The following is a 16,561-nucleotide window of genomic DNA, read 5'->3' as shown; positions in this document are numbered from 1 at the left end:
TTTAGAGATGAAAAAAGTCACAGTACATTGAGGTCCTCGGCACTGGTCTCCAGCCACATCCTGCCCATCAGAGGCCACATGCAATTAGGCAGAATTTCATACGTCTGGTTGGGAGGGGTGGCTGGATACTCAGGGGTGGGTTCCATGACTCTTCCCACCCCTTCCTTCTATGAGGGAAGTCAACAGTTAACAAGCCCAGCTGATCTTTTGTGAGCAGGCTCAGCCAAACTACTGAAGATGGTGGTGGTTTGACTCAGAAGATAGTCCTGTACAACAACATACATGCAAACTTAATACATGTGCACCATACTCTGAACATACATACATATTCATGCTGTGAGCACGCACATATTCACTCATGTGTGTGTGTTGTATGTGCATAAACACAGATCCATTTGCATGTATACTCACACATGCAAAACACCAGACACAGGATGTGAGTCAGGGCACTTGATGGGCCTGGGTCAGGGTCTTTGATGGACCTGTTCTTTAGTGTTCCTCCCAGCCAGGCTTTTTTGAGGAAACAACATTGTCAACTCACAGAGTCATCATGAATTTTCTACTGAGCTCCCAGAGTCGCACATGCTGTCTTGGAAGATATCCAGGCAGGCTCAGGCTGAGATGACCTAAACGTGAGATGAGTTGGGCATGGTCCCCAGGGAGAGGCTCCGAGCATGTGAGGGCAGCAAATACAAAGAGGGCCCTTCCCTGGTCACCACCCTGCTGACTAGCTGACCCAGGCCCTTAGGCTGGTGTCTTGCGGGCATAGTGCGCATGCTCCATCAGAGAACCCTCAGCAAAGGTAAAGGAAGGCTGTCTCTTCAGTGCCTTCCCATCTTCCGGGACACACTGTGCCCAGTGAGAATGTGTGGCTTTGGAGACAGTGCCCAGTTACCATCTCACCACCCCACCTCAGAGCTGCAGTAGCAGGAAATATACTTACTAGTGCCCAAGCCTCAGTTTGAGCACTGTAATGCAGGAGCCCTACTCTGAGCACACATTTAGGAAGCATGGCTCCACGGACAAATCCCATGCTAAAGAACCATGGCCAGGCTGGGTGGTGGTGGTGCATGCCTTTAGTCCCAGCACTTGGGAGGCAGAGGCAGGAGGATCTCTGTGAATTCGAGGCCAGACTGGTCTACAGAGCAAGTGCCAGGATAGGCTCCAAAGCTACACAGAGAAATCCTGTCTTGGGAAAAAAGAAAAAAGAGTCATGGCTACAGAGTGTTGGATGAACTGATCACTTTGTTGGAAGGTTGCCCAATACATGCATGAAACAGTAAAGGTGACAGTAAAGGTGTCAGTTGTGTGGACAGGCCCTAGAAAGTAGAGGAAGGTCTCAAGGGGCACTGACACCTAGCTCTGTCAGCCAAAGGCTGAGAGGAATGGTGTCTGAGAAGGTGCTGGGCCCGGGTCCCATTTGACTCTGCTGCTGATGTCCTTGCTTATAGATGACACACAGACCAGTGAGCGCCAGTCCTCTGGTGATACCCATAGACCTGTGAACCAGTACTGGTCCTCTGACTGTACAGGAAGGTGATACCCACAGACCTGTGAACCAGTACTGGTCCTCTGGCTATACAGGAGGGTGATACCCACGGACCTGTGAACCAGTATTGGTCCTCTGGCTGTACAGGAGGGCGATAACCTAATGTAGGCCTGCTCACCCTCCCAGGATTGCCGGCTTTCTCCCTCTACCTATGACCTTCTAAGGGCCTACTCTGAAGCCCTTAGCCTGACAACCCCTGGACACAGGCTGCCCCTGAATGTCCCTCCAAGAGTGTCCTAGCCACCTGAGCCCCACCCCATAGCTGAATTCAAAGCCTGTGGCTGAGATTTTCAACATCTTGGATTTTGGCTGCTGTCTTCTGCCAGTCTGTTTCTCCACAGGACTTCTCCCTCAAGCTGTATCCCATGGAGGAGAGAGAACAGGAACTCCCAGCCTGGACTTCAGTATCCCCATGGGACCCTGCCCTTCCTTCCAGCCATCTTGTGACCTGGAATGACTTAAGTCCACAAGGAGCAAGGGCTACAACTGGCCACTCACTCACTGATGCCCCTTGCCACACAGGACAGTTGGGGTCACGTGCCAGCACACCACAGTTATAGAGGTTCCTGTAAAGGATAAGCCATTCTCCCTGTGGGCACCCCTTGTCATCTATCCTCTGACATATCCTCCGGGTCATGGGTAGGATGTCACTGACTCCTCTAGGTTGTCTTGGACCCTCAAGTGAAAACAGGGTATGCTCCTTGGGTGGTGTTCCCAGAAGGGAAGGGGCTAGTGGGGGTAGTGGAAAAAGGAGGTGCCCCTCCCAACACAAGGAGTTTGAGGTGAAGGAGCCAGTTGAGGGGGTTCTGAGCAGAGTAGATGGAATGTGACGGAGTGCTGAGCAAGCTGAGCACAGGCCAGTGGGGACACAGGGGCACATGAGGTCCAAGCCCAGAAACGCATCTGTATCTTACACAACCCAAGCTGATGATTTGGGGGTACGCTGACTCTGCTGTTGTGTCATTATTTCTAGTTCCTGCTGGGTCAGCTCTTGCAGACTAGGCCATCTCCCCTTTGCAGATGGCTGGTGTGGCCCTGCCAAGGTCCCCTAGTCACAAGTCCAATCAGCCACAGTCCATGGCTCACTTGGGTGGTCCTGGGCACTTACCCTCTTATGGAACAGATCGGGGTCTGGGGCAGGGATGCCTGTTGCACTTCCCACTGACTTTAGCACCTGAAGGGCACTCGGGGAGATGGAAAGCTGAGGGACACTGTTCTGTCCCATCACTGCTCGCTTCTCTGCCTCTCACCTATATGTTGGGTGAGGGAATGGGCATCCATTTACACAACAGGAGGTGGCCTCGCTCAGGGAGGCACTGATTAAATCACTGTAGGCCCCATCCCAAGGTTGGTTTTTTTGCATGGTGTTTTTGTGTTTTTTTTTCTGTTTGTTTTTGTTTTTTGTGGTTGGTTTTTTTTTGGGGGGGGGTTGCTTTTGTTTTTTAGTATTTTGAGACAGGGACTCACTGTGTGGGCCTGGAATTTGCTATGTAGACCAGGTTGGCCTTGAACTCACAGAGTTCTGCCTGTCTCTGCCTCCCAGGTAGTGGGATTGAAGGTGTGTGCCACCACTGCCCGGCCTTAATCTGACAACAAATCATGATTCGGGTACTATCTTGCTGAGGATCCAGGGCACCAAAGGGAGTTTGTGACAGAAACAATGCATGAGGTTGTGTTTCAAGGATCCTCACATCCCACTTTGTGGTCAATGGGGCAGGTACCATGGGTGTGATGGAGGATTACTCTGGCCTGAGAGTGGGTGGTGTACCCACTGGCAGAAGACAGCGCTGGGATCCTTCCTGAACCCCTCCCAGATCAGTGGCACTGGAGTCAGTGTTTCCCCAAGATTAAGTATTTTGGAAGAAACAACAGAAAGCCATGAAAGCTGTGAGGCAGGAAAGCGGAATTATGCCCCAGTGAAATCAGGAAGAAGGAGGTTTCTGGGAAATTGGATGGGGGGGAGGGGAGTGTGACAGGTGTGGGGAGGAGACACCTGTAGTCCAGCTATCCAGGACCACCTCAGCATGTACGAACAGGCGCCAGCCCCACTGCCCACAGTGCGTTTTTTTTTTGTTTTGTTTTGTTTGTTTTGTTTTGTTTTGTTTCAAGACAGGGTTTCTCTGTGGCTTTGGAAGCTGTCTTGGAACTAGCTCTTATAGACCAGGCTGGTCCCAAACTCACAGAGATCGGCCTGCCTCTGCCTCCCGAGTGCTGGGATTAAAGGCCACCAATGCCCAGCTCCACAGCGATTCTTAAAGGACATGTGGTAAGGTCAAAGAATGCTGCAGTAGCAACTGTAGACCTAGCCGGCGTTTGCCACTGGCTCTGGAGGGCAATGGTGGGTAGAGGGCTGGGCCAGACCAAGGCTCCATCAACGAGAGAGGCAAGGGAGCTGGGGAGACGCTCAGCTGTGCAAGCATGAGGACCCAATCTCCAATACCCCATGCAAAGCTTGGCATGGCCTTGTGTGCCTATGATTCGAGTGCTGAGGAAGTGGAGACAGGAGGATCCCTGAAGCTTGCTGGCCAGCCAGTGTAAAGGAATCAGTGAGTCCGGGGATCACTGAGGAACTCTGTTTCAAAAAATAAGGAGAGTGGTTGAAGAAGACACCAGATGTTGACCTCTGACCTCTATGTGCACACGTGCATATGTGTGCATACATATGCAGGTGTATGCTCACAAGCACGCACACACACAGAGTCACACACACACAGAGTCACACACACACACACACACACACAGAGTCACACACACACACACACACACACACACACACACACACACGTAGAGTAAAAAGCACAGAACTGGGTATACCCATCTCTCCCAGCTCCAGCAAGCTCCCTGGCCCTCAGGAGACCCAGAGGCAGCGCTCTTATTCTCTGGCTGCTAGTGTATCCGGTTAAGTGCTGGTGGGGGCAGTTGGCAGGGTGTGAGGGAGTCATCTGCAGACAGAGCTGTGGGGGACAGGAAGCACACACCAAGGGATGGGGCTGGGGCAACAGGGACACACACGTCAGATCAGGCTGTGGGGGGGGGTCCTCTTCTCACAATGGACATCAAGGTGGTCAAAGGTCAGCTCTGAGCACAGGTCCATGGTGGAGAGAGCCACATGCTCACTCTAAGCCACCCTGGCCAGGGAATCTGGCTTGGGTAACAGCCTAGCCTCAGTGAAGCCACTTCAGAGCCCCTTAGTCCCATCTGGGGGTTTCCTCTTTTGATGAAGAAGGAACTAAACCATGTGTTGGTCAACAACCGGCTGCTGAGTCAAGGCACACAGGTGGCTGCTGGCCAGTCCACATGTTGGAGGGCACGCTAGGGACAGTGCCAGGAAGCATGGCCCTAAGCCAGGTCTGGTCAGACCCAGGCCATCTGCACAGGACTCTGCTGTCTACCCTCGGCAGCCCTTTACTTTGTGTGCCCCACAGTTTTGAGTTTAAGTTCTGGACTCAATCAACCCTCTTGCCTCAGCTTCTCGAGTAGTTGTGACTTTAGACATGCACCCCTGCATCCAGATTTCCTCCTGGACTTTCTTTTTTTTTTTTTAAGACGGGGTTTCCTGTAGCCCAAGCTAACCTGAAACTTACTAAGTAGCTGAGGATATAACCTTGGACTTCTGATCTTCCTGCTTCCACTTCCCGAGTGGCATGACAGGCGTGCGTCATAACAGTTTTTCCTGGAGTATTTAAAAGGGATTTGACCATTTCCCCCATAAGTGCTTTCTCTCATTCATCACTTTGGGTACCCGATTGATCTGCACCTAAGGTTGCAGGGGCGTCTGGGATGTCTTAGGGCTCATGTAAGTGAGGGTGGACAGGAAGTGTGGTGTTTTGAGGGAAGCCCTGGTCCCTCACTCTCTGAACTGGGAAGGATGCTTAGAGAGGGCAGAGGCTGGGAGAGGTCAGGTATGGAGGGCCTGGGAGCCTGCTTCCCTCCTGCTGGGTGAGGGAGACCTCTAGGTAAGACAGACTCACAGACCATCTCCTCCCAAGGAGAGGGTCCCTGCTGACTATGGGCAGTGTTGGATGCCACTTTGGAGGTGTCCAGCAGCCAGTACAGAGATGTGTCTAAGTGCCAGCACAAGGTGGGCCAGCATCCAACAGCAAGTGCTGAAGTGAGCAGACAGCACACGTGACCCCACGAAGGCCACAGCTGGCAATTAGAGAAGAACATGGCTGTTTGCAGGCTTACACAAGCTGCTTTTCCCCAGTACAGCACAGCCAGAGACAGCCTCAAAGATGCCAGTTAACAAACACTTGGGCAGCCATGGTGCATGCCACCTTCCAGCCCTGCAACCCTACTAGGTACCTAGGTGACCCATCCTCAGGCTCCTTCACTTGAGCAGGCCTGAGGGACAACTTGGAGAGGCAGTAAGGGGCATGTGGAGTCCTAAGTAGTGTTTTGTCTTAATGTGCTACAAAGGACGCAGGCCCTGGGCATAGATGTGAGGTTTACAGTGCACAGTCATTGGGTGCATCAGGCTGATGTGCAGTTCTGGGAAGGCCAGTGGTTCCTGGTACTTGGCATCCCAACACTGGGCAGTCAAAGTGCAGAGTTGCAGTATTCTTCCAGCCTTGCACCCAGGAGGCTGGCACACTCCAGTCTCTGATCATGCAGCAGCTGGGGCCCAGGCACCTGTATTCCTCCCAAACCCTGAGGACGCTAGCAGGCTGCAGGACAGCACAGAATATGCTTGGTAAGACGTTCAGTGTGTGAGGGACTTCTATGCACTATTCTTGCAATGTCTATGTATCGGCATTTTGCCTGTGAACCTGTAACAATGGCCACACCCTTTAAGGTAGAGGAGCAGGGAAAGGAATCCCCTTGGGTCATGGAGAGTATCAAGAGGCAGGGTCTACATCCTTTGAGCAGGAACACAGTGACAGATACTGTTACCTGTGTAAGTTTATCCCCAATAAACACCTAGTTTTCATTCATCTTGGGTTTGGTGAACCGATTAATTCCTTGACATCGTGTGTGTGCAATATATACTCATGGCATTATGTGCCATGCATGTGTAGAGGCCAGAGATTAAAACCAGGTGTTACTTCTAGCTGGCTAGCCAGTGAACAACAGGGCTCCTCCTGCCACCTCAGCTTCCACCCAGCACACACCACTGCACCTGGAATTGTACACAGGTGCCGGGGATTTGAACTTGGGTCCTCATACTTATACAGCAAGACTGTACCACTCAGCCATCTTGCCAGCCTCTCTCGAGAGTTCTCTGTGCATAAAGGCTGTGAGCCTTAGATCCCAACGTTTGCCTCAAAACCTACCCTTAGATAAAAGGAAGGCTGAGAGTTCAATCGGGTAGCCCAAAGAGGATAGATACTCCAGCTAGAATGTGCTGATGCCCCTGCAGGGAGGGGCAGGGGCTGCTTGGGAGTGGAGGGTGGTGCCCCAGGAGTGGAGGGTGGCACATGGAACCCAGCAGGGAAGCACACAAGCTTTATTGTCATTCCTGATTAGAAAAGTGGGGCCTAAGCCCCTGAGTAGGGAGCTAGGGCTTGTCCCAGGTCACTGCTTGTAGAAGATACCAGCATGACCTGTAGCCCCCATGGGCATGGCTGCCTCTTAATGGCTGCCAAGTCCAGGCACTGAGGCTGGAGGCAGTGGCCACTACTGGAGCTGACAGGTACTGATGGCTGTCCAAGGTCCCTGGTTAAGGAACAGCAGAGGCAGCAGTTTCCAGGGTGACCTGTGCAGGCTCCATGGGAAACAGGGACCCTGATGTATCAGCACAGGGAGGAGTATATCCTGGTCCTTCTGGAATGTCCTGAGACAGAGGCCCGTGCTGGCCCCTGGTTGAGCCCAATCATGGACTTGCTGCATGTCCTTGGGCAGGCAGTGACCTCTCTCTGGGCATGGGTTTCTGTGGGGCTGCAGTTCTACTCTTCATGACCTTGCATGCAGTTCCCACCTGCCTTGGGCGGCCGCCCACACAGCAGTCACAATTGGATAGAAGTCCATCCCTGACCATGGTCCAGCGGTGGCCAGCTTGGGCTTGGGTGGTTTAGGGGAGTGCTGCACACAAGGAGAGAGATGCCTTGAGGCCATGGCAGTTGCAGGGGTCTGGATGGCTGGGCTGTGAGTCAGATAACTTTAAGGACTCTGGAAAGACAAAAAGAGAGGTGTGGGTGTTGCTAGGCCAACTAATCATGCCCCAGGCAGGAGGGGCGCTGAGTCCAAGCCAGTGACCAGCTCGTGAACATCAGGGCTACTGTCTGCAGTGTAAGGATCTGTCCGTCATGGACAAGGTGCTGCAGTCCCTTTCACACTGAATACAATATTCCTGGCTCTGTGTCAGGATTTAAAGGCCAGGTCCATCACAGTGACAAGAGCCAGTCAGTAGTGACCACGGCCACCCATCTAGCAAAAGCCACTATTCCAGCCATCGGCAGCAGCGCATCATGCCATCACCAAATACCTGAAGCCTCTGGAGTTAACTCTGGAGACACCCATGAAGAGCAGAGGCCAGGAGGACTGGGGCTATGTTCCCACAAGCCCTGGTACCCTCTTCCCAGCCAGATGACCTACTCAGGAGGCATCAAGGTCTACATTCAGGTGATTAATAAGTGACCTGGTCATGCCACATGAGGAGATAGCCAGTCCAGAACCCACCGCACCTTACAGGCTTCCCATGGTGGTGATAGTAACAGGTCTCAGCCTCCCGTACCGACTCACCTGGGTGTCTTACTGCCGGGGTGCCACGTCCATTATAGGCTTCTGGACCCCAAAGGCCGTAATGAAGATGTTGACCACCACGATGATGAAAACCAGTCCTGTGGCCAGGTTATTAAGGAAGTCCAGCTTGGCGTGCTTGGCTGGGTTGTTAAGATCGTATTTGACTGTGGGCGAGAGGGAGGGAAGCCTGGACTGGATGAAGTGTCTAGGGAGTGGACTGTATAGGAGGCCATATTTAGTGTTTTGTTCCCCGTTGAAAGATTGCCTGTTTTGCTAAAATTAGGCACAGGTGTCCCTACCTTCTATATTCCCCACGTTCTCCACGAGGAAGACAAGCCCAGGTAGGTTAAATGCTAAGGTGACAACTCATCTGGATGCCACCAAGCCAGGTTTCATTTCACAGCGAAAGCACTGAATTCCTCAAGAGCCTTAGTGTACAGACCCTCTGACCTACCCATTGCATGGGTCTAGACCATGAAGTTCCAAGGTCACATTGCCAGAAAGCAAATCTGTGCCCTCCCTGTTCCTGATGACACTTTGTGCTCTGGACAGGCACCAAGGTTGCCCTGCCAACCCTAGCCCCCTTTCCTATCTGCTGTCCATCTGTGCCCACCAAAGGAAGCAGGTCATCTGCTGAGGGGACATTCAGTGATTCAGTTTGGGAACTGGTGGTTATACCCTACGTTTTGGATTTTCACTCAGAGTAAGAAGGAAGAGTTGGGCATCCTGTCCACAGAGACAGTGGTCCAGGTCCAAGGTCACCGTCTGGGCCCAGCACCATCTTATCTCTGGAACCACTGGAGACTCCTCTTTACCTCCTGCCCCACCACCCCCTCCTCTCCTCCCAAGTCAGAGCCCCCTCACCATGTATTAACCCAAGGTCTCCTCCCTGCTTCCTAGCTAAGGGTCTCTTCTTTGTCTGGTGTGGCACTTGGCTGCTCTTTGTTACTGGACAAGGCAGCAGAGGCAGGCCTGAGCTGCTCTGAGCTGGGAGGACTGGCTGGCAGAAGATATATCTTGTGGCAGGGAGCCGCAGGGACCCAAGGAAGCAGGTACCCATCCCCCTTTCCCCTACACTACCCCACCTTCCAGAACCCAAGGAACATAAGCTTACTCTGCTTTCAAAGGGCTTTCAGAGGGGAGGAACCACAGCCTGGACCACAAGCCTGGCTGGCTGAGGGCCAAGCACTGGAGGTGGAACCACTACCCCACCCACCCCTGGGGAACTCCCTAGCTGTCCGTGGGGCCGTGTGAGAAGCCATGGGCCCTACCCAAGAAGATGAGCAGCACACCCACTCCAATCTGCAGCACGAGAGAGATGGAGATGAGAACCACAAGGGGCACGAAGAAGGCAAAGTCATGGCCCTGTTCCACCACGGCCTTCAGCTGCGACGCGTTGGCCATGAGCAGGGCAATGTCCAGCATACTCTCCGCCGCACTCTTCTTGTTGGCATAATGGTTTACATTGATAGGCCGGTTCCTCCAACCCCAGCGGGCTGGCTGTGGGGAACAAGATGGTCAGTTCGGTGGGGTGAACTTGGGGATCTGGGGAGAGCCACAGAAAGAGGTCAAGAAGGGGTTCTGGGTCTCCCTGGGTTGCAGGGAGTTGCCAAGGCACCTGCAAGTAGGGCTTCTGATGCCCCAACCCGGCAAGTGCCCGTTACTCTAAGGAAATTTCCTGGAGTAAAGTTCTGGAGTGAAGGAAACCAGAACACCATCCTCAGCTCACACCCTGGCCTCCAGCTGAGAAGGGACCATGGCCCTCACTATCCTGTGCAGCAGGCGAACCCTGGGCCTCCCCTCCCCCAGAGTTGAGGTTCCTGCCTGGTATCAAGAGAAATGAGGTGGGAGTAGACAGGCCCCTGCATGCTGCCCGGGCTTGAACTAACCTTTCCTAGGCTGAGCCCAAAGGTTTGGTCAACCCCTGACGTGGCTCACCGCGCAGCCCCAGACTCACCCCCTCGGTGCGACCTCACAGGCAGACAACACCCCAGCTTCAGCATCACCCTACAGGATGGTCTGATCACTCTGTTTAGCTACAGCTACTCATGGATATGTGGCAACAAGAGCACACAGCAGGTGCTCAATAGATGCCCACCATCCTGCAAGCAGTAGAGCAGGTTGTCTGTCTCCTGAATTTTCATAGTAATGACAGACACAGTTCCAAGCTCCCTTCAGGATAGGCAACCATTGGCGGCATCCTCTCTTCTCTTAGGACTAGTCCCAGCCCCTGCCCCTCCCTGGAGGCCACTTCCCAAGTCACCTGCCACCTCTCTTACATTGCCAGTCACAGGGGACCCTGTAGGTCTCTCTCTACCCTCAGGGGCTTCCCTTTCCAGATATCCCATGCTCTGAGGTTCTCTCTGGAGGCCCCTGCTTCCAGTATACCTCCCCTGATCCCCCTGGTAGGACCTGCTCCTCTCCTGTCACAAGAGATCACCTCTCTGTCTGGTTTTCTCTTTCCACTGAGCTGGTCAGGCCCCTTCTCAGCTACCTAGGGAAATCTCACCAGACCTAGGCACATTCCTTTGTCCACTGGTGCCCCTGAGCCATCAAGCCCTGCATTACAGCCTCTAGGGAGTGGGCACAGAGCTGAAAGAGGTGGCCAGGGCCGCTGTTGGCAGCCAGCCATCTGGGGCCACCCTGAGAGATCCTGTTTCTAGACTTATAAAAGATGCAGGGAATGGAGGCAGTGCTGTGGGGATGGCGTCCGCTGCACTCGGATGACTATTTCCTTGTAGGCTGGAAAGCCCAAAGCAGGTGACACTGAACTGACGGCACGCAGGCCTTCACTTGGACGGTGTGTGTATCTTTAACCCAAGATTTCCTCTGAAGTCACCTATTTAAGGAAGTAGGGTGGGTGGTGGGAGGCGCAGGTGGGTGGGCTCAGCTGGAACATAGGGCACCCTGCTTTCATGTGAGCTGCACTTCAGTAGCGAGCTCCCTTCAGTCAAAATTCTCACTGGTGAGCACACTACTCATGTGTGAGTATGTGTATGGGTATTTGTATGTAATTACATGTGTATATGCAGTTGTATGTATTGTAGAAGTTTACAAATGCATGGATGTACAGAGGTATGCATGTGGGCTCAAAGTACTGTGTGTGTGCAAGCCCATGTATCACATAACATACATATAACATATAAGTATCTTCATATAAACACATACAGATAAATGTGTCTACACATGTATGCATACATACATAAACACAGAAAGGGGGACTTTTGATAGCTTAGTTGGTGGAGCAGAGAACTCCATTAACTCCAGAGAACGGATGAGGTGAAGCAATAAACAGCCCCAGGCTAAGCTTGCTGGCTGCTGGGCAGCAGGAAGAATTTCTTTTGATTCTGAACCATTTAAATACTTCGTGACCACATGGTCACAGGGGACAGACACATGAATGAACTGCCTCACGTCCTAACCTCACCCTCAGCTCTAGGCACTGCCAGTTACAAATGCCTTTGTCCTGCTGCCCTCACTGGAGAGGCAAACCAAGGCTCTGCACTGGAAGTTCCTTTCCAAAGCCACACAGCATGTGAGGGGCAGGGTACAATTTGAGCTCACTATTTGGGGCTCAGAGCCCTGGCAGCTGAGACTCTAAGGGGATCGTTCTTAAGGGGCTCTCTGTCTAGTTCAGTCTTGCTCAGTCTCTGTCTTGCATATGCCACAGGGCTTGTGGACTTAATACCCTGAGATGGCTCAGAGCTCTTGGGACCAACAGAGGCTACAACCCATCAGCCATCTGTTTGCCTCTGACCCTGTCCCCGGGAGAAGCCCAAAGGCAAAGCAAGCCTTTGCATAGTGTTAAACTCTACCTCCCACAACCTGGTTCTGTGCCCCCTCAAGCTGCAGGTCTCCTCACCTTCATATATGGGGGTGCCCTCTGGGAAACCTGTCTGCCACTGAGTAATAGGACACACTACTCTCCTCTGGGGATCAGGATATGGGGGTCTCAGGGGACCTTGTAGGATACCTCCAGGGAGAAGTAGATCCAAATTCAAGCCCAGGATGTGAGCTCCACACCCAGGGCTGTGCCTGCACACAAACCATTGGTGTCCACCCTGCAGGGGTCTCTGGGGCTTCATGCAACTGGGAAGGGGTCTACTCCTGGGGTCTGATCCTGACTCGTGCTGGTGACTGTCACACAGGCCTCTCCCAGGATGTACAGTGGATGGGCCACCCAACCACAGATCAGGGAGCCCTGTGGGCCTAACTAGCTGACTGAGCATGCTAGGAAAGCCTTCCACGCCTATACCAGTGACCTGGGCAGATCAAGGAGAAAACACACTGGTTAATATCTCCCAGGGCTGGCAGGGGTTCCCAGGAACCTCAGCAGCAGTTGGGAACTGACATGAAGTTGGTTGTTTCCCTCTAAACCCCAAAAAGAAACACCGTGAAGTAGTTAGCACATGCAGGGAACTGCACTTGTGAAGGCCTGGTCATATGGCCGAGAGCCACCTGATTGTTCATGGCTGAGGTGGGAGGGGTGTGGGCACCTCAGGGCTGGCTTAGTCATAGCATAATAGGTGCTATGGACCTCCCCCCAAAGCCTGGATGGGGGATCTGTACCCACCAGTGTGACTCACCGAGCAGGGGGTGCTATCCTTTAAACACACCCTGCCATTCATTCCTAATCCTACCACACCAATGGCCAGTAGGGTGACTGCTTATCAGTAAAACAGACAGGAAAATTCAGGGGATTTCATACTACAGTTCCAAAGGTCCATGGCCTGTTGGGACATGCTGCATCAAATGGCAGGGCCAGGATATACCTTTACTCAGTGTCTGGCTCTCCCCAGTGACAGACTTGACTCTAGTCAAGGAGCAATACCAGCATATGAACAAAAACAGAAACAAGGGAAAGAAAGGCCAGGCCAGGCACACAGGCCCTCCATGAGGCCAAAATGTGGCCCAGAGGTCCAAGTCTAGATAGATGCTGAATAAACCCAACCTGGGCTGCTCAGAGGCCTTGTCACACACCAGTAGATAGTGGGGGTTACTGTGGCATAGGGGCAAGAGCTGCGGGCCCACCCCTAGGCCAGATCCAGCAGGAAGTCACCTGTCCCTGTCTGAATCTAAAGCCTTCTGCATCCTCAGGCTACACGGCCCTTGTCCTGGGAACCTAAAAAGCAAAACTGAAGTGTCTTCTGGTTCCACATATGCGTTCCAGGCGGAAACCCCAGTGAGGCAGCAGGAAGCAACGGAGGCGGAGTCCCCACAGTAGACTCACTTCCTGTGGCTCAGAACTGACCAGGAGTGACCCTGAGGCCCACTAGGGTGGCCTTTAGAACTTGGCTGAGATCCTGACTGTCCCAGGATCTGCCAGGCAAGCAGAAATGAGAAAAATAGGAAGTTTCTCCTAGCCGCCGCCGAGGCTGGGCAGAGGGAAAGGCAGTGTGCAGAGTACAGTGTCATGGCTTGGAGACCTAAGATATGGCCATTGATACCTCAGCCTGGGCTCAGTGAGGGGCAAGAGAGCAGGGCAGGCACCACAGGGCTATTGCCCAGCTCCATCTAAGCCACCACCCTCCTGCAGAGTCTAAGACGACGCTGCCCCCAGCATCATCACATGGGCATGGCATTTCCAGACTGACACTGGTGTGTACTGTTTCTCAGCTGCCAGGTAAAAGTGAGCAAACTCACAAAAACTGCCTCAGTCTGGGCATTAACGAGGCCTTTAGGTAATTGGCTCTGGGGCACCTAGCATCTGGAGGGGCATGGGCAGAGCTGTCCTAGTCCTGTGCTGAGCCTCAGCCGCCCGGGAGGTTGTGGCACCCCTTTTCCAGAAGGGAAACCGGCTTTCCCTTGGGGTCCCACCCTGGGGACAGTGCTGTCCTTCCCAAGCCTCTGTGGGTGTCACCATACCTAACACCACTATGTACCGCACTCTGCTGCAAGCATTTCCTTTGCATCAGCTACATAGCTCTTACCTAGCAGAAGCAGCTACCATGGCATGTCACAGATGATAAACTGAGGCACAGAGTGCCGATGTGCCATGTCACAGGAAGCTGGAGGTAGAATCCTGAGGTTGGGAAGGGGAAAGGACATTGAGCAGGGCGGTCTTCAAGGCTGGCCACACCTCAGGGAAGCATCCTGTCCCCAATGACCCTAGACAAAACCTCCCAACCAGACCTGTAGGTTCTCAGTAATCCAGCCTCCGGTCTCCACTGTTCCCGCTGCCTGGGTGCTCTTCCACTCAACCAGAGGGCCAGATCTGTGTTCCTCCAGCAAGCCAATGCAAGCAACTCCACCACACAGGAGCCTTCCCTGGCCTCTATGCTCCCTACCAGCCACCACCACAGGCAACCCTACATGGCCCTGAGAAGCCTACTTTGTAACATTCATTCTCCCACCTGTGCTCTTCAAAGAAATAGCGTGGGAAGTCTCTCCCTTTCACTTGTTCCCAGAGCCAAGACAGGGACTCCTAAGCACCCAACCCAATCTCGCCTGTGTATATGTTCAGACCTCCCTTGGGAGGCACAGCTCATCCGGCTATTTGCAGAGCTGAACTGATATAGCACTGACGGGAAGGCACAGCCAGGCAAGGCCAAGGACTGGAGACAGGCAGAGTTCCCCTTCGGACCAGCTTCTAAACCAACGTCCATCTGCTCCTGATCTGTATCCCCTGTCCTTAAAGGCAGAGAGAGATCATTGGCTCTTCCCTTTAGAATGGCATCAAAAAAGGCCCAGAGAGATGGAGGGTCCTCCCCAAGAACACAGCCAGGGTGTTCCTTGCCCACTGCTTCCAGAGTGTTCACAGATTTTGGTGGGGCCCGCAGGTTTCAGCTGGCACACTTGAACAAGTCCCAAGGCTCTTCTAGTCCTGTTTTCTCCTCTCATCCAGGGGCAGATGTCTATGCTCCCACCTCTTGCTCCTCTGGTCCCTCCTCCTTGAACAACCCTGTGCTCCCACGGTATGGGCCTGAACCTGGGCAGAAAGTCTCTGTTCCAGTCTATTTTGCACCATGGGGACTTGTGGAAAATCCCAGCCTGGTGCAATTTTCCCCCACCCCCACCCCCGGGGGGGGGTGTCGGAAAAAGAAGGAATGTCCAAAGTCAACAAGTCACAGAGGGCCAGAGGGCCATGCAGGGTGGTACCAGTGAAGGCCGGCCCTGGCATGCTCAGGCTCTGCACTGGAGGGAGACTATGAGGTGAGGGGTGAGGAAGGGTGATCCCTCAACGTGGGCATCAGACCACTGCTGTGGCCTTGGCAGAGCAAACTCTGGGCAGGTCCTTTCAGTCCTTGGGTAGACACCCTGAAGGCTGAGACAGCCTGAGCCCTGAGTTCTGTTTTCCACAGACAGGTGACCGCAGCAGGGACACCTTCGGTTTCCCCTATTACTGCTGCATGCGACCGTGTGGTCACAGTGTGGTGACGTAGCTGTCTGCCTGGTGCTGGCCTCCAACCAGGAGGCGGTGACTCCTCTCCCGCCCACCCCATGGCACGCAGGAGGAGACGCGCTGGAAGCTGGAGAGCGGTGTGGGAGGCAGGAGAGTCCGGGAGAGCGGGATGCCAGCCTCCTCCACCCGAGGAGTGGTGCCAGACAGACGCGGGCTCTGCACAGCGGGGCGATGGCAGCATGCTAGATCTGGCGCCTCTGCCCAGCTGCTGTGCTGGCCCCAGACTCACCACTTGCGCTCGGGACAGGTCTAGCACGACTTTGTCCGGAAGCAGCGGCTACCACCACCACCCCGCAGTGCGGACGCTGCGCGCACCGGGCCGGACGCGCACAGGTGCCAGCTGCTGCGTCGGGCCCAGCCAGGGCGGCGCTGGCCAAGGTCACACAGCGGCCGGGGCAGGGGGTGCTGAGGTCTTACCGAGGCGTCGGGGGAACCGGGGGAGCCCGGGCGCAGGTCGCCGTTGAGCTCGTACTCCTCGGTTCCCGACTCCATGGTGCGGCCACCCGGGCCGCCTAGCACACGGCCTAAGCGCGCCAGCGCCTCCGCCGCCGGCTACGACTATGCGTCCGCCCCCGGCCCGCCCCCCGACACGCCCCCAGCTCGCGGCTGCCCCCAGACTCCGCCTCCACCCAGGGCGGGGCCCGGGCCTAGAGGCCGGATCCTGGAATCGCGTCCGTTCAGGATAACCCCTCTCCGGTCTTGATGACCCCAAATTGGCTCCTCCTGGATGGCTGGGGCAGGTAGCCCGGCGCCTGTCCTCGCGATGGCATCGGAGAGTCCCCAGGGACCCCGTCTGAACGTAGCTGATCAAGTGGGCCCCCCTCTGAGCTTTGAACGTGAGAGCTTAATCTTTCTACAGTGAGGCCAGGGGCGTGCCCGTTGCTGCACCCTGGTGAGCTTTTCCCCTGAGCAGGGCAGGGCACGCCTAG

General features: G+C 54.3%; 1 protein-coding gene across 1 annotated transcript; it reads right to left on the bottom strand.

The window, feature by feature from the left end:
- Window positions 1-6,973: 6,973 nt before the first annotated feature.
- Ninj1 (ninjurin 1) lies at window positions 6,974-16,207 on the bottom strand. Its single transcript, XM_027409965.2, has 4 exons — window positions 16,050-16,207; window positions 9,502-9,730; window positions 8,231-8,394; window positions 6,974-7,657 (listed from the first exon to the last, which is right to left on the bottom strand). The coding sequence occupies exons 1-3, from the start codon at window positions 16,122-16,124 to the stop codon at window positions 8,240-8,242; spliced, it is 459 nt and encodes a 152-aa protein (XP_027265766.1). The 5' UTR covers window positions 16,125-16,207; the 3' UTR covers window positions 6,974-7,657; window positions 8,231-8,239.
- Window positions 16,208-16,561: the final 354 nt, after the last annotated feature.

Source organism: Cricetulus griseus, chromosome 3, assembly GCF_003668045.3.
Source record: "Cricetulus griseus strain 17A/GY chromosome 3, alternate assembly CriGri-PICRH-1.0, whole genome shotgun sequence".
In the NCBI taxonomy this organism is placed as follows: domain Eukaryota; kingdom Metazoa; phylum Chordata; class Mammalia; order Rodentia; family Cricetidae; genus Cricetulus; species Cricetulus griseus.
The sequence above is the reverse complement of the archived record's forward strand: the minus strand, read 5'-3'. Positions and strand labels throughout refer to the sequence as shown.

Coding starts and splice junctions, on each gene's coding strand:
- Ninj1 (XM_027409965.2), bottom strand. CDS start 16,124: ATGGAGTCGGGAACCGAGGAGTACGAGCTCAACGGCGACCTGCGCCCG. Junction 9,731..16,049: donor CCGGTTCCCCCGACGCCTCG/GTAAGACCTCAG, acceptor TGTTCCCCACAG/CCAGCCCGCTGGGGTTGGAG. Junction 8,395..9,501: donor TGTGCTGCTCATCTTCTTGG/GTAGGGCCCATG, acceptor TCTCGCCCACAG/TCAAATACGATCTTAACAAC.